The following is a 22,993-nucleotide window of genomic DNA, read 5'->3' as shown; positions in this document are numbered from 1 at the left end:
GAGCACATAAAAAGACTGGACAACCACTGAATTTTGAACCTCAGTTGAAAAGTAAATGCTTTTTCAGAGTAGCCCATAGACTTACTCTCTGAATCTGAATTTTACTGCATGACTTGTATTTTGTCGCTTCTGATTCCATTTTATTTACCTGTAAAATAAGATGTAAAAGTCCACCTTGCTTGTCGAAATATGTGTGGTTGAAGTAAATAAGATGTGGGGAAGGGTCTCAGCATGGAGCTTCTCCTGATCCCTGCTTTCTTGTTGTCTTAAGAAAGACACCAATTAGCGAAATGGACATGGGAAACAGGTCCTGTTCAATAAATGGCTCGCTGACCACAAGGCTCTTCCACCTGTGTAGGACCTGAGGTACACACTGAGGTGAGGATTTGAAAACTGAAAACCAGATTCATGCACCTGCCTGACACTTTTTCTTTTGACCCTCTGCTTTGAGAATTTGCCTGTGAACAGGGGAGTCAGTCTGCTAAGAGGACAAGAACACTTACACGACAAGTGTCAACTCATTTTAACTCTTCAATCTCTGCAGTGAAAAGTCAACTCTAGTGACTAAGCACCCCAAAGTTAGAAATCAGGGTGGATGTGAGAGGAAGATCAAAATGAGAAACAAAACCGTGACGTCATTCCTGAAGAAGCAGCTGGTGCATCCAGAGAGGGATAGCTGGTCCTAGACAAGGGCACCTGGGGTGCCCTGCTTAGACCTTGTCCCTCTGCTTTGCTCAGGGAACTTACAGGGCCACTGTGGTGATGCACATCTGAGGGGTAGAGAGGGTGTTCTAGGGATACCTAGAGACTCCGAGCAGGAATCGCTGCTGGCTTTGGTTCTGTGCTCAGTCCATGCAATCAGCATATATTAAAGCTCAAGCAAGCACAGACCACGGTTTGCTCAGCCAAGTGGAGCCACACTTCTTTGTTTTGGTTGTGCTTGTGATATGACTCTGCAGAAAGGGCCGTAGATGTCACCAGAAGATCTGTACTGGTTCCTTAGAACTTGTGTTCTTACATGCCACCTTTTTTAGCTTCGCCTTCTTGGGTCTCCAAGGTTACAAGCTACAGGAAGATAGGGGCCTACTATAAGAACATGATGAGTCAATTTTAAAGGTATTCTTCTTTTATTTATAAATGCCTTTTGTGCACACATGTACCTTTATGTGTGATGTGTGTGCATGGATATGTGTGCCTGTTTGCATGTGCAGGGGCCACAGGTATGAACATCAGGCCTCCTACTCATCACTCACCATTTTATCCTCTTGAGACAGGGTCCCTCAGGAAACCCAGAGCTGAGGATGGGGGCCAGCAAGCTCCAATCATCCTCCTATCTCCACTCCCCGCAACACCGCAGTTAAAGACACACACAGGACTGCACCAATCCCAGCAGGCTTTTCATACAGAACCTGAGGGTTGGGATGCAGCTCAGGCTCACACAGCGAGTGCTCTAAGTGGCTGAGCTATCTCCTCACCCCCTCAACCCCCAGACACAGGCTCCACCTGGAAGACAACAGGCTAAAAGTCATATTTCTGCTTTGGGATCCACCTGCTGATGATAAGTACAAAAAGGAAATGTGTTTTGTGGATGGATGGATGGATGGATGAGAGTTCTTGTTTCTGCTTCTCAAAGGTTGCTACTGGGATAAAATTTAAAATGATGAGAATCAAACTGATTGATATCCAGAGACCTGTGAAGTCTTTAAGACCCTATCCAGAGGCCCATAGGTCTGAAATAATCTTCGTAATAACAGTGGGTAGGATGTACTGTTTAAAACTTTCCATGGATGAAGCAGTAATTTCTAGAGTTTGTGGATACATAAGCAGTTACTATAAGAAACTATTAAAGCTTGTGTTCCTTTCCATTATATATGTCTCTGTAAGAGCCCAGTCATTGTGGACATCACAGAGAACTACCAAAATGTGAAACGAAGCCTGTTTCTTACTGAACATTTGTTTAACCTCTAATTATTTTTCATAAAATTTATTCACGTTAACATACAACAGTCTATTTACATTCTTTTGGGAACTGATGAGTCTCTAAATTTCCTGACTTGAATTTCTGATACGGTAAATATTAATCATTATGTATCTACATAAAACAGATATTTGGGAGCCTTGATCTTTCTTAAGAATGTAAAAGTGACAAGGAAGACTGAGGCAGGAGGATTACATGAGTTCAAAATCAACCTGACCTCTGTCTCAAGAAACAAAACAAACAAGTAAAACAGAGGAATTCTAATTCAAGTCAAACAGAGAATAATAATGAGGAATTCACAGACCCATGATCTTGCTATTTGTCATTTTGGAGGATCACGAGTCGATTTTTTTTAAAGAGTTTTTCTTTTCTTCTTATTTATATATGCATTTTGTGCGTGTATGGACCTATAGATGTGACATATGTGCATGGGCAGAGGTCGGAATAGGAACCTCAGGTGTCCTGCTTTGTCACTAGCCCTCGTGTCTTGGCACTGGGGAGCTCAAGACCAGCCAGGACATTAAGTGAAAATAAAAAAGAGTAAAGAATTAAGGAAGTCCACATAATTCATAAAGAGAATTGGATTGATTCTTACAACTTTGGGGGCTGCATTTATTCCTCATGGGATGCAAATAGCACTAGAAGGTAAACTTCAGTTTGCACATTTCAGCCCATCAAGACTTCTGAATGGGCAGAGCGGCGGTGGTGCAAGCCTTTAATCCCAGCACTCGGGAGGCAGAGGCAGGCGGATCTCTGTGAGTTCGAGGCCAGCCTGGTCTACAAGAGCTAGTTCCAGGACAGGCTCCAAAGCTACAGAGAAACCCTGTCTTGACAAACAACTCACACACACACACACAAACACACACACACACACACACACAGAGGCACACACCCATGTACAATGACTTCTGAATGGCCTGACCTATACCCAGAGAAAATGAAGTCCCTCATCAAAAAGTGAATTTACCACCACCAGAAGTATGTAAGGAAAGTCTAGTGAAACACGTGGTGGGGATGCTGCGGAGAGAAAGCTATGTACCAAGAGGAAGTTAGGGTTAGGGTAGACTGGGGTGGCGAGAGGCTTTTAAGATCCCTGACAGCCTTTCGATGTAACTCAAAGACCCAAGTTGGTTTTAAAAATCTCCCAGGCAGAACTTCATTGGCCTTATCTCTAACTATCCCTTGTCAGCATGGGGCACCGGAGGATCGATTCTCACGTCGCCTAGGAATATCCCCGCAGTCTTTGCGGCTGACAAAACACCACTTACGATTAATGTCATCCTTCCAACTGCCCCACCAGTCAGCTTCTTCCCAGAGGAGGCTCCAAGAGGTGATGTGTGCTGCCCAAAATGACGCAGCTGGTAAATGACATATCCTCCTGGCACCAAGCACTGGTGTTCTTGCCAGTGGAGTTTGACTGCCTCTACTCCAGGCCAAGGACTGGGCGAGCACCCAGCATCCCAAGCTGAGTTCTGACATCTGCGTCCTCCTCCCGTGGCTCGTGCGTAAAGAGAATGTTTGCCCAGTTTGCTCCTGCCAGGTACCAGTGTACTGCTCATGTAGAGGAGTCCTTTGTGTCTCTGGGAATCCTGGACACTCGAGAAGCATGGCTATTTGACTCTCCAGGCTTGAGTCTGAGACAGAGGAAGCCCTGCAGCAGCTTGAGAAGGCAGCCCAGGCCCGCAGAGCAGAGAGATGCGGCCCCTCCTTCTGCAGTCTGTCCTCTGCTTACCTGTTACCACCTCTCTGGAGTGGCACTTCTACCTGCCCGAGGCCATCCCTCCTTGGGCAGGGAGCCCATCAGATTTTCCAAGCCAAGCAGGGTCAGGTCTGGTGAAAACGTGAATGGGAATGCCCAAAATAACAAAGGCAACAGGCGTCTTCCCTCAGAAGATGGGGTGAGCCAAGCCACATGTTGGCAGTCACCAGGCACCCAGAGTGTGACCTCTGCAGACCCCAGGAATGAGCACTGACTGAGGACAGACCTGCTGGGATTAGCCAAGTCTTACCAAAACTCCTCTTTTTTCCCCCAGAAGCAGTGTAATTCTGACACCCTTCAAATCGCTTTGAGTTACTAGGAGGCAAGCAAGCTAGCAGATCAGAACTATATAGAGCGCAGGGCGGGAAAACACTTTCAGAAGAGCGCCAGATAGGAACTGTTTCAGGCTTTGTGGACATCATGGTTTTTGTAGCGTAAAACGCCATAGGAGATGTGAAAATGGATGAGTATTTCTGGCTCAAAAAGCTTGCATCCATGCACACAAACTGGAATTGCATGTAATTTTCGAACATCGTGAAATGTGTTCTTCTTTGATTCTTTTCAAAGCCATTCAGAGCTGTAAAAACAGCATGTTTAGCTCATAGCTGTAGGAGAACAGATGGACTCTGTGTAGCTTAGAGGTTTTTCTTTTCCTGCTTCTGCTCTGAGGCCTTGCTTCTTAAAATATATGTCAAATAGCCCAATTTAAAAGATTTTCAAACTTCCTTGGTCCTACGTTTGTAAATGTATCTAAAAAAAATAGGCTACTAAAGAAAATACCAAAGAAGGAGGAGGAAGGAGAAGGAGTGATGGCAGCAGCTTATGGTCCTCGCACTGTGGAGATGCGGGGGTTGAGGGAGGAGCATGGAAGTTGTTTCAAATAAACAGTGCTTGTCTTATTGTTGAATTTCAGTGTAGTAGATAGAAAGAAAGAGATAAAGAAAGGAAAGGAGAGATAGAAAGAAGTGAAGAAGGAAAAAGGAAGCAGGGGATAGGAAGGGGAAGAGAAGGGGAGGGGGAAAGGAAGAAAAGAGTTCCGAGAGAGAACATGAATGTGACGGTTAATTTTCTATGTGGACTTGACTTGATCGTACCCTGACATGGGCTAGGTGCTCTTCCTGGGTGTGTCTGTGAGGGCCTTTCCAGGTAAGAAGGCTGCATTTGAGTCTCTGGGCTCCTTAAAGTGGTCTGTGCTTCCTTGTGTGGGTGGGCACCATTCAAGCAACACTCGGAGCACTGGAGTAGAACAGAAGGACAAGAAAGAGAGAATTGATTCCTTCTAGGAAGCTGGATACCCATCATCCTTCTGCCCCTGTATCAAAATTTGCCCCACTGGCCTCTTGGGGTCTCAGGCATTTGCAGAAGGCAGAGCCACCAGCTTTCCTGGGTCTCCAGTCTGCGCCCAGGAGAAGAGACTGCTCAGCCTCGAAACCACAGGAGCGGTTCCTCATAATGAATCCCATAACAATACACAATTAACCCACCACACTCACTTATAGTTCATACGTACATATATATATACATGCATATGTGGCTCTGTTCCTCTAACACATTGGACGCGGACACTTTGTCAGATAATATGCTGTGTAATTGTTTCCCTGGTGTGTCTTTTGCCTTTCCATTTTCTTAATGGCATCTTGTAAAGATCAAAAGATCTTAATTTTGATGAAGTAAATAAAGGTTCCCAATCATCCTTTTACGGTTAATGTTTTCTCTGTTCTAGAGGTTTAACCTTGTACTTAAATCTGTGACTCAAGTTAATCCCTGCTCCCTCTGTGAAGTAATAGTCAAGTCTCTCTTATTATATGTGTTTTCATATGATCTTCCAATGATTTTCATGCTACTGTGGAGTGGATCACCCTTACCCCAGTGAACGGCCTAGATTCCTTTGTTCGAATCATTCGGTCCTGAATTCTGAACAACCAAGACTGTCCAACTGGCCTGTATGGTCACTGTGTCACTACTGTGCTTTTATGATTATGGCTACATATCAATTATTAATATTGGATACTCATCTTTTTCAAAATTAGTTTTGGTTTTCATGTTTCAGTAACTCTTACAGTTATATAAAAACAGCTTGACACTTCAACTGCAGTCACACTGGGCAGTAGATCAGGAGCTCAGGCATTCTTTATTTATGCTTAATTAGAATTAATTTTAAAAATTCTTTCAAATATATCTCCTTAACATTAAGAAACAAAGAAGTGATAATATTGATTATCTCAGTTCAATCAGCACATATGTCCTCGTGTGTTAAAAGGCCACCCTGGCTTATGTTATACCTTATATAACGTAAAGAAAGGAAAGAAAAGAAGAGAAAAGGAAAGAAAAGAAAGCCCTACCCCTCTGAAAAGAAAAACAGAAAGAAATATCACATTGTACTCAAGAAATATGTTCAATTATTATGTTAGCTGACATCTTAATGTTTTAGGCAGCAACAGTTGCATTCCTTGTGGCTCTCTAGGGGCTAGTCTAGTCTTGCCTTCTACAGCTTCTAGGGACCACCTACAATTGCTGCCTGGTGGTCTCATCTCTCCCTATTCAGAGCCAACAGCCCGAGTCTGGGTTCTTTCTGAGTGGCCATCCCTCTGGTGCGCCCTTGCCATTCCTTCTATTGTACTAGGATTGGACTCATCTAGATGCTATAGAAACATCTTTCCTTCTAAAGGCCAGTGTACAAGCAACCTTAATTCCATGGGAAACTCCAGTCCATCATAACAAGAGCTGTTAATGGGTGCTGGGGCTTAGAAGGCCATTAGTTGGCCTACCGTTCGGGTGATCTAAAGTAGAATGAGACTTTAATCTAATAAGATGTATTTCACTCTTCCAATATCTAAAACTCTAATGCATCTCTGTGTTTTTTTTCTAATTCATTAGGTTTGTACAGCCATATGTGTATGTGTGCATGTGGAGTCCAGAAGTCAATGACATTTTCCACGTGACCTTTTGAGTCAGGGCTTCTCAATGGGCCTACAGTGAGCTCCCCATTCTTGCTGTAACTGAATTCGTATAGCCTCCCGCCTGCTTGGAAATGTTTAATGCTATAACAAGAATTATACTGTAGATTTTGTTCCTTTTTCAGTTCTCTGATGCTTTATTCATGAATTCCTGTAATAAGAAGGCACTTGTGGAGGCAAGGGCTTGCAGGTTAGCATAGCCGTTCATCACTCTGAAGGCTTCTTCTCAATGGCTGATAATAACTTTGAGTTCTATGGTTAACGTGAGCTTTCACATGCAGTGTGTGCAGTATGTTTTTTTCCTCGCAGTCCAGCTCTGTAGCTTTATATGTGCTGATACATAAAGCATGTTTCTGCTTCTGTTTTGTTATTTTGTTTTTATTCTCCCCCCCACCCCGTAGCTGTGTATACCCGTACATCTGGATGTGTATAGGTGTAGTTGCCCATGCGTGAACATGGGAAAGCCAGAAATTGACACCATCAAGGGTGTTGTCCTCTATCTCTCTCCACTCTGTATTTTGAGACAAGGTCCTTCACTGAACCTGGAACTCAGTCACTGGCTAGAGTGCCTGACCAGCAAGCCATCAGGATCCATCCATCTCTACCTCCTGCAACACCCAGAGCTGGGGTTGCAGGCAGGTGTTATAACATCCAGCTTTTGCATGGGTTCTAGAGAGCTGAACTCAAATCTTCATGTTTGCAAGGTGAGTGCTTTGCCTACTAAGCCATTTGCCCACCTTTCTTGAACAAAATAATTACTGGATCGTGCCTTTTTGAACCATGTCACCATCTCCTTTTTTTAGGGAAAATATTCAAACCATTTACATACAAAGCAATTATTGGTAAGTTAAAGTTAGTCTACTATCTTGGTGGTTTTTTTTTCTTTTGCCTTTTTTTGGTTTTTCGAGACAGGGTTTCTCTGTAGCTTTTTAAGAGCCTGTCCTGGAACTAGCTCTTGTAGACCAGGCTGGCCTCAAACTCACAGAGATCCGCCTGCCTCTGCCTCCCGAGTGCTGGGATTAAAGGCGTGCGCCACCATCGCCCGGCTCTTATCTTGGTGGGTTTTTTTCTTCTTATTTTGAAGGGTTCCACAGGATTTATGTCCCTTTGCTTGTTTCCTTTATTTAGAATTACATTTTACTTTTTCTGTTTGTTTATTAATAGCTGTAGTATTTTGAATATAGACCTTTCTCATAATCTATGACTGTCTATATTTGTAAAATGTTACTTTATTTCATGTTGGATGTAATGGTACTACCATGGCATATTAATGTTTCATCTTGTGCATTGTGCCTACTGCTAAGGAGAGATGCATCTGGGGTCCTTATTGAACCCCCAGTAGAGTGTTCAGCCAGCTCACTCCATTGTGACTGGTTAGACCTAGACTGTCTCCCAGCTTTGTATGAGCTCTGGGATTATCCAATCCGTACTTTTGAGTATCTTTTTATTGCCTGGAGTTGTGAAATTTTAGCCTTCATAAAAAAGATTTTCATTTAGCCAAATAATTGAGAAAACTCTTGTGTGGTTTGGGAGTTGACAAGCTATCAGTTGACAGAACTACACCTGCAATGGATTTGGGGTCTTCAAGGATTAACAATATATCAGGTAGTATGTTGTTGCTTTAGTAATCATTGGTGAGACTTCTTGGGGGCGGGAGGTAGATTTGCACTGAGTTCCAGAACCCAAGGAACAATGGCAGTCCGTAGGCATATGCTTCTAATTTGGAAGCTCCGTTTGGGCCACTGAGAAGGATGAGTCTAGAGACTCAAATTGCAACACCCAAAAGTGAGCCCCAGTGAGAACTAGTGTCTGTGTTAAGAATCATAAATTCTGTGCTGAATGATCACAGTCCCTTCGCCAAGTAGAGGAAGGAAAATATACCTGAACTAAACGAACAGATAAGTAAAACGCTGTGATCATTATTCCTGCAGGAGGAATTCCTGAGCCATTAGGAAACACGGACACCTAGACATTTCATCTGATTTGAGAGGGGAGCCATAGACAGCTCACGGAACAAGAAACATTTGTAGAAGGACTTAACAGACAGCCTTTAAAAATAATTACATGTCATCCTCTTTCGGGACTTTGCTCCAAGATGACCAAAAAAAGGAGAAACAACAGTCGTGCCAAAAAGGGCCGCGGCCATGTGCAGCCAATTCGCTGCACTAACTGCGCCCGCTGTGTGCCCAAGGACAAGGCCATTAAGAAGTTCGTCATTCGGAACATCGTCGAGGCGGCTGCCATCAGGGACATATCTGAAGCAAATGTCTTCGACGCTTATGTGCTCCCCAAACTCTATGTCAAGCTGCATTACTGTGTGAGCTGTGCTATTCATAGCAAGGTGGTCAGGAATCGATCTCGGGAAGCTCGGAAGGACCCAACACCCCCACCACGATTTAGACCTGCTGGTGCTGCACCACGACCCCCACCAAAGCCCATGTAAAGTGGCTTTGTAGAGACAGAAGAAAACACCTTGGAAAAATAAAATGGGACTTAGACTTTAAAAAAAAAATTACATGTATGTGTGTATTCCTGAGTGCATGTTTGTGTACCATGTGTATTCAGGAACCTACAGAAGTCGGAAGAGGAGCTAGAGCTTCTGGAACTCTGAAGGATAGATTGTTGTAAGCCTATATGTGAGTTCTAGGAACTGAACCTTGGTCCTCTGCAAAAGCAGTCGGTGTGCTTAACCACTGAGCCACCTGTCCAGCCCCTGCTGTCACCCTTTTTACATGAACTGATCCACCATGAATAGGTAGCATCTTGGAAGTTCCTTATCTAGACTTAATGGCATTGTTGACTACTTTAGATTTCAATGACTTTGGTATATGGATAGTATAGACACACTTCCACACTGTACTTTCTTTAAAATAAAATTTTGATTAAAAACATTTTGATGAATTAACCTGGAAAGAACATAAATTTTACATGCTTGTAAATATGATCTTCACCCTCTTCCTATCGTTCACTTCTCCATGAATCCCAAATGGAAAATTCAGAAAAGCAGAGGTAAGTGCAGACAGAATCAAAGACCTCATGTTGTTTCAGAACCACAATTTAGCCCAACCCAGATGAACTCAGGCCTGCCTGTCCCCATGCAAGGCTCACATCACACACATGGACTACAAAGCCCACCTGGCTGCTCTCATCACAATCACATAAACACTGCCAATCCCTCCAGTGAGACTCTACACCGAGAGCTGTGCCTCTGCATGGCATGCACTGTATGTGCTCAGGGAAGCACCTATAGGTGAGGTACCCAGGCCTGGACTGACCCATGGAGGCTCCGGCCTTCCAGGGACTGCCGAGAAAGGTGACAGACACAATAAAAAGTGTGGAGAAGTTCATGTTCTGCCCTCATTAGAACCACGGAGGAAACAGGAGAAGGGGTTGAGTCTCAGGAGTGCCACAAGTCATTTTGACACATACACACCCCAGCTCCCAAGACCAGACAGTTTATTGCATTTTCCTGGGATGCTCTGGACAGCTCGTTGTTAGTTCTCCATTTTTCCGTGCCTTTTCCATGGGACTCACACATCCCAATGGAACATTGCAGTATGAACGTCATCTCAGACTCAACCTTGCCTCCGAAGTTCTAAGTTGGTAAGACAGATGTTCAGTGTATAGTAGATATTCAGCCCATGCTGTACTCTTTCTTCACTATTAACCATCTTTTTTCTTATACCTCATAGGTTTGCAGGAGGGCTTAGTGAAGATAATATATGACACCGGGAGACAACTCAGCAGTAGAACACTTGCCTAGAGTGTATAAGGTTATGAATGCCACTCCCAGAAAAAAATACTAACAAACATCTCCAAGATAATGCACGGAGAAGCATCGTATGAACGTCTTAGCAACTGTAGAAACTTGCTGCAATGAATTAAAGCAGCAGAGTGAGCCAAGAAAGTGGCTTTGCTTTCATGGGCACCCTTGTTCTTATTCGGTGCAGAGGAAAGATTGACAACATATTTTATTCTGTTTTATTTGATTTTACTTACCAGCTGGTCTATGTTGGGAAGGTAACCTCTCTTCTCTGAGCCCATTTCCTTATTTCTAAAATGGAGAGAGCAATATCTAATTCATTTCACTGTTAGGAGATTTTAATAAAATCATGGGCATGAACTTTTTCTATAAACACTTCAGAGTTATGGGACTAGAAGGGGTTATTGTTACTAATAGACAAGCTGAAGATTAGTAAATGCTTGTGGGATGAATGCTTACTTATTCAGTAACAAATACTAATTCAAATAACTCAGAATTTACATATGAATGTATTTTTATTTTATGTATGTAGGTGTTTGCCTATATGTATGTATATGCACATGCAACATGTGCGTATCTGGAGCCTGTACATGTGAGAAGAGGACAGATATCACCCTGGAACTGGAATTACTGGTGACTGTAAGCTGCCACCATTGGTGCTGGGAACCCAGTGCAGGTTCTCCGCAAGTGCAGCAAGTGATAATTAACTGATGAGCCATTTCTTCATCCCCATTACCCTGGGATCTTAATGCAAATTAAGTGAGAATGGTGATCCATAGTGTTTAGATGCTGTAACATTTCAGAAGTGATAAAATACAATAGAATTATTTATATAGTTGAAATGGGAGTTGTTAAATACCTTAGAGATTTATACTTAATAGAACACAGAGTTGTTTTTATAGCATCTGTGTTATTTATATCAATATATTATTTTATCAGCCCAACAATACTTTCAGGTGGGCATGAATTCCCTCATTTTCAATTAGAGAAGTTTGGCAACTTGCCTCCAGTGCCAAAGATGATAATTTGTCAAACCAATATTTGAAGCACGCTTGGCCTCATTCCCAAAGTTGTACTTATTCCTCTGCACCAGTTCGCACCCGAAAACGTTGTCGCTGCTATAACTTCCCTCTTCCGTTTAGACTGTGCTCTCCAAGATGGAAGCGTTCATCTGGGATCTCAGCCCTTGGGAGGTGGAAGCGGGAAGATCAGGAGTTCCAATTTAGCCTTGTCCACTACCAAGACCAGGGCCACTCTGGGCTACCTGAGACCCTGCCTCAAAACGAAACAAACAAAAAGCTGTGCTATCCAAAATCAGCATGACAACAACAATATTTTTAGACCCCAAGCATAACTACAACTACTGATCCCTCAGAACACAAAACAAAAACTTCCCAGTGTTATGGTATTTTCTATTTTCATGGTATAAGCTACTCTTCGTAGTTAAGTTGATTTTTACCCCCAAGTGAAGTTGAAAGTCCTGAAAGCAAACTAACAGTCAAGCTACAGCTAAATCATTGACTTTATTCCTCTACCCATAGAAAAGAAAGTAGAGTCCATGGAGAATTATCTCCAAGCGACATTTTTTGTAATCATTTCCTTCTTAAACTAAAGCAGCTGCATGGCCTTCAGACACGCACAGGTGCTCTTTCCACACTGGCTCTTCTTTCCTTCATTTGCTGCTTTGAGTTCTCTCGTGCATGCGGACTGCGGGGCATGCCTCAGTAACTTGCCTTGGGATCCTAATGGCCATACCAACACGGGTGCTTTTCTTCACCCAGTTCGAGCAGCCTCGTGAAGGAACATGGCGATAGTAAAGGAAAAATGTACTTAGAAGCTTATACTTAGAGAGGAACAAACAATCTAACATTTTCATCTACATAATAATAACATTTTCATCAATACAAAATGTTTCAAAGGCCACTTGTGTTAGTTGGGTAGCTTCACCAGAATAAGGATTCAAATGTCTTCTGCTACTAGGGCCCAGCACAGGTTGCCTAGAAGAAGTCATCTAAGCCTCTTAGATAAATTTTTGAAGTAATACAAGACAATCGTAGCTGTCCATAACAAAGTGTTCTGGAAGACAAATCTAAGTACCTTATCGTGAGCCAAGCACTGTGCTCAGCACTTCTCCTGACTCCCTGGTGGGCCCACTGTGCTTTCAAATCGACTGAGACTCAGAGAAATGCCTTAGCCAAAACCCCACACAGATTTTTTTCCACATAATCGTATCTCCGTCTGAGACTTCTGTTGTCTCAAGGTGACTTCAGATGACAGGACAGTGAAGGTTCAGGAAATCATGTCACTGGTATTAACACCATACAGGAGCTAGCCACCACAGGGCTCTTTCTGAATTACGCAAGACAACCTTCCCATCTTGAAGATATTGTGGGCTCAAGGGTTGCAGTTCTTGCTGTTTCTACTATAGAGAAAGAACGCTAGCATTTCTGAAGCTCTCCTCCATGCAAGACAACATGCTTGACCTTCACCATTATCAACTGAGCAGTTTTTATTCCCACGACACCCACATCTCAACTCACCTGATCAGCAGTGTGGCCACACCCATGCATCATGCATACCAATATAAATGTCAATCAACATTCTCAGTGTTTATGGCTAAGGTAAGTATCAGACAAAGAGAACTGGACATTAAAGTGGTCACCAGATTCCATAAACGGCTTGTGTCCCTGGTTCAGGCTCAACAAAAGAGCATTGCCTTTTCCAAGAAAACATCATCCGAGTCCACGCGACAGGAGAAAAAGGGAGCAGGGGAGGGGAAGAGGGAAACCAAAAATAGGATAATCACTTTTTCCTAGCCTGGGGGATGGAGATGATGAAGCTCTGGTTTTGGTTTGGGCTCTGGGCTTAGCATTTGATGTTGTTTATGTGTCAATTAATGGATTGCCAAAGCTAGAAGTCATTTTCCCCAATAAGCAGATGCTCTGATGGAAATGGGCACAGAAGAGACAAACCTAAGCGTTCCCAAGGTAATTCTGTGTTTTTCCAGAAAGTAGTTGGGTTCTCATCCTGGCCCCCTCTTCTTGACTTCATCATTGACTGATTTTCTTATTGACAACTGGCCTGGTATCATCCAGGGTGCAGTAAGATGGTCAAAGGAAATAGAAGGGAGATGTCTGCACATGAGTACTTCGGTCCAAAGGTGGGGTGACAAAATGTAATCCATAGGCACCACCTCATTTTGTCATTGCTCTGTTCCTGCTCCCTGGCTGTGGACGTAATACGTCCAGCTGCCTCATGCTCCTGTGTCGTGGCTTCCCAGCCACAGTGAACTCTACCCTCAAATTCTGATCAAAATTAGCCCCTTCCTTACCCAAATTTCTTTTGTTGGGGATTTCGTCACAGCAGCACGGAAAATGACTAAGGCTGAACAGTGGGCACATCGAACCCTTCTTTCCTTAAGTTGTGTGGTCAGGTAGTTTATCAAGAAAGGAGTAAATTCACTAGTACGCCTGGCTCCCCGGAAGGACCATGTCTCTGCTGGCCTGTCCATCCTCTATGGGGAGCAAGGCTTTCTCCTAAGGAACGAATGGACCTTCCTCAAAGGCTGATGTAAACAAATCCTCCTTTGATCTCATTTCTTCTACCAACCTTCTTAAATGCAGAAGAGCTCAATAAAAAAAATAAACACGGCAAGGAAACAGTGGCTACAGAATGCTTCATTTGCTTCTACACTGCCTGATGCTGTTTGATCAGGCTGAAGAGCACTGCTGGTCAGCTTGGTCTTCATCTCAGGGTGTCAACGTATGTTGGGGTAACCCCTTTGCCAGTGCAGTCTCCATGCAGGAGCCTGCTCCTCTTGAGTATGTGTTAGGCTTGCACTGGGGTGTTAACCGCTATCAGCTCTACTTTCAGATGAGGAATGGAGATTTGAAGTGTTCAAATCACTTCTCCAGGGGCCTGTGGTCCTCAAAAATGTAGTCAGTGCGCCCGTATCTTGAACTAAGTGTGCAAGCAGAAGGGACTAACTACTGTTTGACTCAGTGAGCAGATTCTAGAGCACACACAGAGAAAGCAATTTTATTCTTTCCCACCGCTCTCCATTAGCCAAGCCCTCAGGATGGGAAATGCATCTTAGTCCCATAACTTTCCCAAGCATTCCTCGATAATAAGCCTGGGAGTTTTTGTAGTTTGCAAAACCACTTTCATTTCAACAATTAAAAAGTTCTGTTTAAATTAATAATCAACAGGCTGGCAAGTGTAAATCCTCCCCCTTCTACCTTTAGCTCAGTTCTTCCTGTAAGGGTCAAGGACGGCAAGGGTGAGCTACCATTTTGACATCAAGCAAAGGGTCCCCCGTGACATCACTCCTGTGCCAGTGGAACACGCACACACACATGCACACACACACACATGCACACACACACGCACACACACACACACACACACACACACACACACTAATTCATCCAAAGAGCATCCTTGAAGCCTCTCTTATTGGTAAAATGGCAATGTCAACTGCTTCTTAGCATGTTGTGTATGAATAGCCCCTGACATTAAGGACAGTGGACACTGTTGCTTATTACTTACCCAACCTAAAAACAGAATCCAGTATCACATGCATTGGTGAATCAGTGACTAGGAATCAAAGGACTAGAGGATGCCCAGCCTTGTAGAGATTAATAAATGTAACATCAAATTCACATCCATTAAGCCAGTATTGTTTACTCTGTTATTTCAGGGTGGGTTTTGCATGAGGGCGCAGTGAGACAGAATTATGCTTTGTAGACCAGGTTTGTCTGGAACTTACTTAGCCTAGCCTTGAATTCATAGTCCCCCTGCCTCGACCTTTTAAGTACTGAGATTATAGACCTGCACCATTGTGCTCAGATGCTTTACTTTGTTTAAATCAGAGCTCTTGATCAAAGGAAAACACTTCCATTGGAATATTCATGTGTGGCTCACTCACTAGAAGACTGACTCAAAATGTAAAGGTTAAAGATAAAATTCTTGTTAACTCTTGAGTGCAGGGCCAGCTACTGGCTGTACTCACACAGAGTTTTCCAAGTGAGAAGGTACTCTAGCTAATACATCTCAGGGATAAAGTACTGTAGGCTGGCAGCATCAGTCTTGGAGGTGGGGGGATTCACCCGCCCCCATCAGCTTATGCTAGCTAAAGAAGCTGTGATGGTTACTTTTAATTTTCAGCTTGACACTACAATTAATTGGGAAGAGAATCTCAGTGAGAAATTGTCTGGTCTCTGGTCATCTCTATGGAGATTACCTTTTTTGTTTGTTTGGTTTTGTTTGGGGAGGGTGATGGTTTGAGATAGGGTTTTTCTGTGTATTTCTGGCTGTCCCGAAACTCACTATGTAGACCAGACTGGCCTTGAACCCTCAAAGATCTACCTGCGTCTGTCTCCCAGATACTGGAATTAATTAGGCATACACTAATACTCCATGTTGAGTTGGGTTTGGTTTTTTTTTTCTGTTTTTTTGTTTTGTTTTGTTTTGTTTTGTTTTGTTTTTTCAAGACAGGGTTTCTCTGTGTAACAGCCTTAGCTGTCCTGGAACTCTTAGACCAGGCTGACTTCGAACGCACAAAGATCCACTTGCCTCTGCCTCAAAAGTGCTGGGATTGAAGGTGTGCACCACCACCCTGCCCACCTCTGTTGAATTGTCTTTATTATGTTAATCAAGCTGCACGACTCCTCCACTGTGGGTGACTCCATTCCCTGGTGGGAACTTATCTGTATAAAATGACAGGAAGTGGTCAAGTTGGACATTTCCTCCACTGTGGGTGACTCCATTCCCTGGTGGGAACTCATCTATTTGAAATGACAGGAAGTGGTCTGAGCGTGCACAGCTTCCCTTGCTGCTCTGCTCCTGCGGATGTGATGTGTTGGCTCCTGCAGCCGCCTCCTGCTTCAGCTTCTCCACCATGATGGGCTGTGTTCTGGAATTGCGAGCAGAATCAACCCTTACTCCTTTAAATTATTACCTCTGTCAGAATAGTTTATCACAGTAAACAAGAAACAAAGCTAAGACACAAACTACCGTAAAATCATCCATCCCATCACCCAGGCCTGACATCACGCTCAAAGTGTAGATTTCTGGTTATTTCTGCAGGTATCACAGTTTCAAACAGCAGTCCCTGGTGTGGCCAAAACAATTTTTTAAAAAAGGACCCAACGGTGTATTTAATTTTCAAGCCTCAGCAAACTGAAGTAGATTTCCCAGAATCCTCTTCACTGTACAGTTTCAGAAGAAGCTTAGAAGAAGAACCGACATGGGATGCTGAATGCCAAGGAGAAGCACCCATTATCACATACAGAGTCAGTCATGACCAGATGTGATGACGTATGGGCCCACAGATTCTCCACGGACTGCCACTCCACTGAACCTGCACGAGGGCACAGCATCTACCGTTCATTATACATGGTGTAGACCCAGCTCACTGCAGGCGTTTGGCTGTAGATCCAGGGGGTATTGGCCACATAGAGGCAATGGTCAAATTATCCCCACCACAACCACAGTACATATAAAAAGAGGCAGTCAGAAGGAGACCACGGAGGGCCATGGCTAGAAACAAATGTAAAATTCCAGGGTTGTGAGAACAGGAAGCGAGCAGCCATTCTGCCGTGGTATGCAGTATATGGTAGGCATTTTTTCCCAAGAATACTTAGAGAAAACAGACTTGACCCACATTACAATGAGCTGAGTGTTTATTGCTCCCCAGATTCGTATGTTGAAATCCTAATCCTCCATGTGATGATACGGAGAGGTGGGGCCTTTGAGAACCGAGTAGGTCATGAGGGTGGAGCCCCTCAATTATGAGATAAGTGCCCCCAGAGAGATCCTTTGCCCCGTTCGTGTTATGAAAACAGCAAGAAGGTATTGCCGAGACCAGAAAGTGGACTCTCTGAGAGTAGCCGTCCTGATGACGTCTTCATCCAGGACTTCCCAGACTGCGCCTTGGAAATGAGTGTCTGTGCTTTATAGCCCGTGCAGTCTGTGTTGTTTTGCCATAGAAACCTGAATGGACTCAGACAAGCACTACTCATCTCTGAGCTGGAATTTGGAGTGACTTGAGCGTCAGAGGCTTTAGCAGGTTGCCAACTGTCCAAAGCCAGTAATGGGGACCCACACTCAGGCGGTAGGGATGCTAGGTCGTAAGAACAATGGGGCCTTCTGAGAGAGGGTCAACTGGTTTTGCACAATGTCAAAAGAGAAAATCTGGCGGGGAAGACGGTATGGGGAAGGGGGGAAGTGTGTTCAACTACAACATACATGTGTATGAAAACTAAAAAAGGAACAAACACATGCATGAAGTGGAAACCCTGTACACATGACCTATATACATTCTAAACATGGATGTCACATGAATTGGGTGGGCTCTTATTAAGTTCTTATTAAAGTGGAATTCGAAAGATATTAGGTGCAGCACAACCTTTAAATTATTTTGTCGGTCCACTGAGTATATAAGGAAGTGTGGAACAATAGTTAGCTAACGGACTGCAAGGCAGGTTTCTTGGATTCCAATCCTGACGTTGCACAGCGGTTTCCTCTGAAGTTAAAGCATCCCAGTTGGGAGGTAAATGAGGAACCTGCTTGACTCCATTTTGAAGGCAGAAGTCATGCTGCTGTATTGTTAAAAGTACATTTGGTCTTACTATAAAAACTGAGTTGCTATTCTTAAGTCTGCTTCTGGAAACCTGACCTTCCCCCACCCACGGTCTTGACCCTTACTTACCCTCTCTGACCTTCCATCCCTGACCCTCAGTGATCACCCTACCTAATCACATGGTGACCACATGATGGTTTTTGAGATTTTTTTTCCTGTATTTCCTTATTGCCCCATTGTCTCTCTTCTGTAAACAGGCTCTGCAACCGCTCATGAGTTTACTCCTTAAAATGCGCCCAAGCAATGGATTTGGGGCTGCTCTCTTTAACCTTCTTAGAAGGCACTGGCCAGCTCTTGGGTGCACCCTAAGAAAATTTAAGCTTGTTTGAAATTTGGCTCAAATTGCGGTGGTGGTCTGATTCTGTGAGATTAACAGTAAACGCCTTAAGATGTGGGCTGGAAAGGGAAAGAAAGAGATGTTTCAAGGCAGAATGGTTCCAAGGAGCTGAAACAACAGGTGGTCTGGGGAAGATAAAACACTGTCCTTCAGGGAAGTTCCTTAAGATTGGAAGTAAACAACTCAAAATAGCTTCAGGAAGACCCTTAAACTGACCAGATTCATTGGGTCCCTCCTTCCCCAAGAGCAGATAGGCAGTAAACCCTGCTAAGCACGCTCTCAGATGAGTAAAACTGGCTAGAAAAAGCAGAGGCTGGGCCACTGGCCTGCAAGAGGCACAGAGCAACTGAGCCACCTGGAGAAGACTTTCTCCAAGCAGTAGGGCCGCCTGCAGGCTGTGCGTTTTGTCCAGGTTTCCAGTCGTTGTGAGATGTTACCCATGCTGTCACGGGCTTTGGTGATGCAGCTTCTCTCTTTTAGACATTTCTGTCCTTTTAAGTAAGTCTTCATGCATATTGCTATAAATAACCCCAGGAAAACTCGCTGTCATCCAGTTGGGCTTTGGTGGTATCTGTACTTTGGTCTAATTGGGGTTCCCCCATCTGGTGTGAATAGACATTTGAGTGTTGGGTCTCCCCTGGAGAAGTCCATAGCACAACACCTGATTCTGTTACTTATGAGCCAGGGCCCCTCAAATGCTCTGGGTCTCAGCTTCCCAATGTAAAATGAGTCTATTAATCGTCTATATCTTGTAGGGGTAGTGTTAAGATTACGAAACAAAAGCTCTAAGAGGCCATTGTTTTGAACTAAACCCTTGCATTGGACCTCAACAAACCATCCTCATAGTCAAACTAAAGTCACTTTGTGATGAAAGCTAAGTCATCAAAGGGAAACTAGGTTGCCAACTGACCTCCAAAGAAACCCAAAGAGATAACAACCAACAACCCAAAGAAGTCATTAAATTGGCATGATAGTGAAATCCTCATCCCAACCCCCAACTCTCAACCCTACTCCCACTAAATCCTTCATAAAAGCAACTTGATGTTCACAGGTTATTGTTCTATTGTTCTGTCTTAGTCGCCTCTGACAGGCAAAGTAACACACCTTTGTGTTATTTCTGCTTTCCCCAGCCCTCTTCAGTCAGCTCGTCAGAACACCGTGTTCCTATGGAACAGTGTGTTGCTACATTCTAGGATCAGAAATAGAGACAATTAAGTCCTTCAAGCTCTGTTTGCAGCAGTTTTATCTTATGACAGGACTAAATGCATCAGTATTTGTCAGGCGATTGGGAAAGTTCTTACCAAAGTCGAAGTAGGTATTTATGATTTGAAAGGGTGATTTCATTTTCATTCCACAGTGTCAACTCAGCCACCACGGTAGAAATCTTTCTGGGACTTCCTCAGACTAATTCGAGGCCTTGCTCTACTGCCCAATTGAGAACCGCTTTAAGTAGATTTGCGAGGGACTGCGTGAAGCCACGTGGGGTTGGGCAGTTCCAGAAGAGCAATGGCCTTCCAAAACTGTTCCAAAATTCCAAATAAATGCCAGTGGGTCCAGTGAGATTCCAGCATTGCTGGCACACTGCCATCGCTCACTGTCAATGTCTCACGCTGTCCGGCGGTCTGTTTCGCCTGTCGTGGGGCTGGGTTTCAGGCTGTGGGGGTCTTATCTGGTGACCCCCTTTATTGTTTCTCTCTGTCACCACTCTAGCTGATCTTCGTGAACTTTCCGGATGTCATTTCTGTGTGAGGCCATGCAGGGCAGTACCGGCGGGCAGTAACGGATGTGAAATGCTCTGCCCTGAGCCCGCCCACCTTGGCAAACCAACAGCCTTGGGCTAGTAGCATGCCACGGCATTTGGGAAGGGCTGGGAGTGGGAAAGGGAAGCAGGTCCCAATGTGGTGAGCCTCTTTCCCCAAATTCAAATGTGACCGCTTTAATTTCACAGATTGGCTAAATTCATACTGGCGTATGACTAACTGTGAGTAAAAGATGCTTGCCTTGTGCACCAGCACCAGTTTTCTCTCCCAGAGACTTAATAAATGAGGAGCTTTCCTTTGAGTGATATCGGAGCAACCTATCTGCCTCAAGGAGTTCAGTCAATGGAGGGAGATGTGTGTGAAGAAAAGAGCCATAGAATCACCTCCTAAGCCCTGGAAGGGGCTTCCAGGGAGGATAAAAACATAAGGGGTCAGGGGAAGGCTTCTGGGTAGATGCAGCAGAGCAAGCAGAGGTTTCTGGAAGCCTGGTGGATCTACCAAACATCTGTGTCCAGGCTGAAGGCAAACTTTACAGTTTTATCAATCTCACAATGCCCACTGAAGTCCGAGGAACCAAAGGCCTGGAGCCACAGGAAATGAGAAAGCTGTCTATGCAAGGTTCTTAGTCCAACCCCAGATGATGGTGCTCCAGAGACACCCACGCGGGGTTTCTCACAGACCTGAACAAGGGCAGGAGCCAAGTTCACATAAGATGCCCTTCTTGTTTTGTGAATTCTCCTGAGGTTGCCTCCTCGTCCAGCTGCTTTCATTAGGCAGTGGCACTGGCTGTGGCTAGCTCCCACCCACACACTACTATCAGCCACCCTCTGAGTCCCCACTATTTACCAGACTCCCCCATGACAGCCCCTCGGTGCCTCCATCCCTGCACTATGATAGTGCTCAGAGCTTGGCTGTCCCCAAAGCCTCCAGACAAAGAGTAAAGCAGGCATAGTTTCCTTCCCAAGGCCTGTCTTCCCCTTCCTTACCCAGTGTGGAGCAGGGGGTGGGAGGGCACCTAAGGACAGAAATCTGACCATTGTTTGTTGGATCCTTCAATGCCCAGTGGATGTGGATGGAGGGTGGACTGGTACTCTTGTATCAGAAGAAATAAAGATGGTGATATAAATTCTCTACTTGAGAAACACATGGAAAGCACTGGGTGGAGAATAGCGTCTCCCCTTCCCAAGAAAAGACCTCCTTCCTGAAACAGGGCAGATGCAGGGCTGCAGCTCAGAGGAGAACAATGAGCGCCGCTTTTCCAGGGACATACAAGAGCTTTTGTGATGACTTTCGGTCCTTTCCATGCGCAGTGTACTCGATAGGACACCGCCCAAAGGAGATCAGGAGTCCAGGTCCAGAAATCCTATCACATGAGTTGACTATGTTTTTTTTTATTCTTCTCCCACCCAGTATGATTGAAGCTGAAACATTCCAAAACTCGCTTTCCAAAGCCTATGTTTCTGCAAAGGCAAAAGGTGGTTTGCTTTCAAATCCACTGTAGAGATTTCAGTTTTAAAAAAATCATAAAAATAAAATTAAAAAGTAAAATAAAATAAAAACCAAACGCTGCTGGCACCTAATCTGACTACAAATTGAAAGCTATACTGATGTTTACATGGCTTGGGGTTTTTATTAGGAAAAAGTTGCCTGGCATTAATAATATGATGTTTCGAGGGAATAAAATCCCAGCTCTCCATCTTTCCATACTTTTGGGAAATGAGACCCCATCCAGGCTCTGAACGCTTACAGGCTCAGTCTAAGAGAAGGCGCTTGATGCAGGACCCAAACGAGAAGCACAGCAGCCATAGCAGTGATGGCGTGGCATTGGGAATTCACAGATGTAAGATCTAGCTGGTGTCCCACCAGCTTCCATACCCAGAGCCACCAATCCCACTGTATAAGTGAGAAAAGCGAGGCTCAGGTGGCTTAAGTTCCTGCCGAGGGGGAATACGCAGGCAGTCAAAGAAGGAAATGAGAATTTGCATCTGAGTTTGTCTTCATTCACTTCCAGATGACGGCACAAAGAACTCTGCGGAGCCAATTGTCAAAGGCATCAGAGATGAACATCCCAAGTTTTACTGAACTATAAATGCCAGGTGAACAGTCCGGCACATGGTGTTTTTGAAAGGTATAAGCAGATTCTCGTCCTCACAAGCACCCTGAAAAAAAAAATGAGTGCCGCACACCACACCCCAGTGTCTGCGTTCGGTGCGCTGGCACCCAGTTGGCGAGAATCGGGCAAGGGGCTGGAGGTTAAAATACACAAAACACACACAGACAGAGAGACAGCAACACGGGTCATCCTTGAATTCCCCAAGAATGCCCCCTTTATTGTGTTCAGGGGCAGATTATATAGAGATAGCCACGCCCCAGCCAAACTCACCAGAAACCACTCTCCTGCCATCAGGAACTCCTGAAGGTCTCCTGCTCAGAGCAGCTGCAGGCACTCAGATCAGGGATTACAAGAAATTCAGGATCGGGGGTCTCACTGCTCCCAACAAATGAGTATTTCTCAACTGTAGTAAAAAGTCTCTCATCCCTAGAAATGAGTCCTTGCCTTTTCCATAACAGTAATTTAACAGTGAGCTCGAGCCTGGAGAGGTGACTCTGTGGTTAAAAACACTTGCTGCTCTTTCAGAGGATTCGTGTTTGGCTCTCAGCGCCCACACTGGGCAACTCACAACAGCCTGCTTATAACTGCAGCTCCCGGAGATCTGACACTCTCTTTTGTCTCTGTGGGCATACATATGGATGTGTATACACACACACACACACACACACACACACACATACACAC

General features: G+C 44.4%; 1 protein-coding gene across 1 annotated transcript; it reads left to right on the top strand.

The window, feature by feature from the left end:
* The first annotated feature begins 8,783 nt into the window (after positions 1-8,783).
* Positions 8,784-9,137, top strand: LOC119826765 (40S ribosomal protein S26-like). Its single transcript, XM_038348252.1, has one exon. It carries the CDS (start codon positions 8,790-8,792, stop codon positions 9,135-9,137), a length of 348 nt encoding a protein of 115 aa, XP_038204180.1. The 5' UTR covers positions 8,784-8,789.
* Positions 9,138-22,993: the final 13,856 nt, after the last annotated feature.

The sequence above is a fragment of the Arvicola amphibius genome, chromosome 11, assembly GCF_903992535.2.
Source record: "Arvicola amphibius chromosome 11, mArvAmp1.2, whole genome shotgun sequence".
NCBI lineage: Eukaryota > Metazoa > Chordata > Mammalia > Rodentia > Cricetidae > Arvicola > Arvicola amphibius.
Note: the sequence above shows the minus strand (reverse complement) of the source record. Positions and strands in the feature narration are given on the sequence as shown.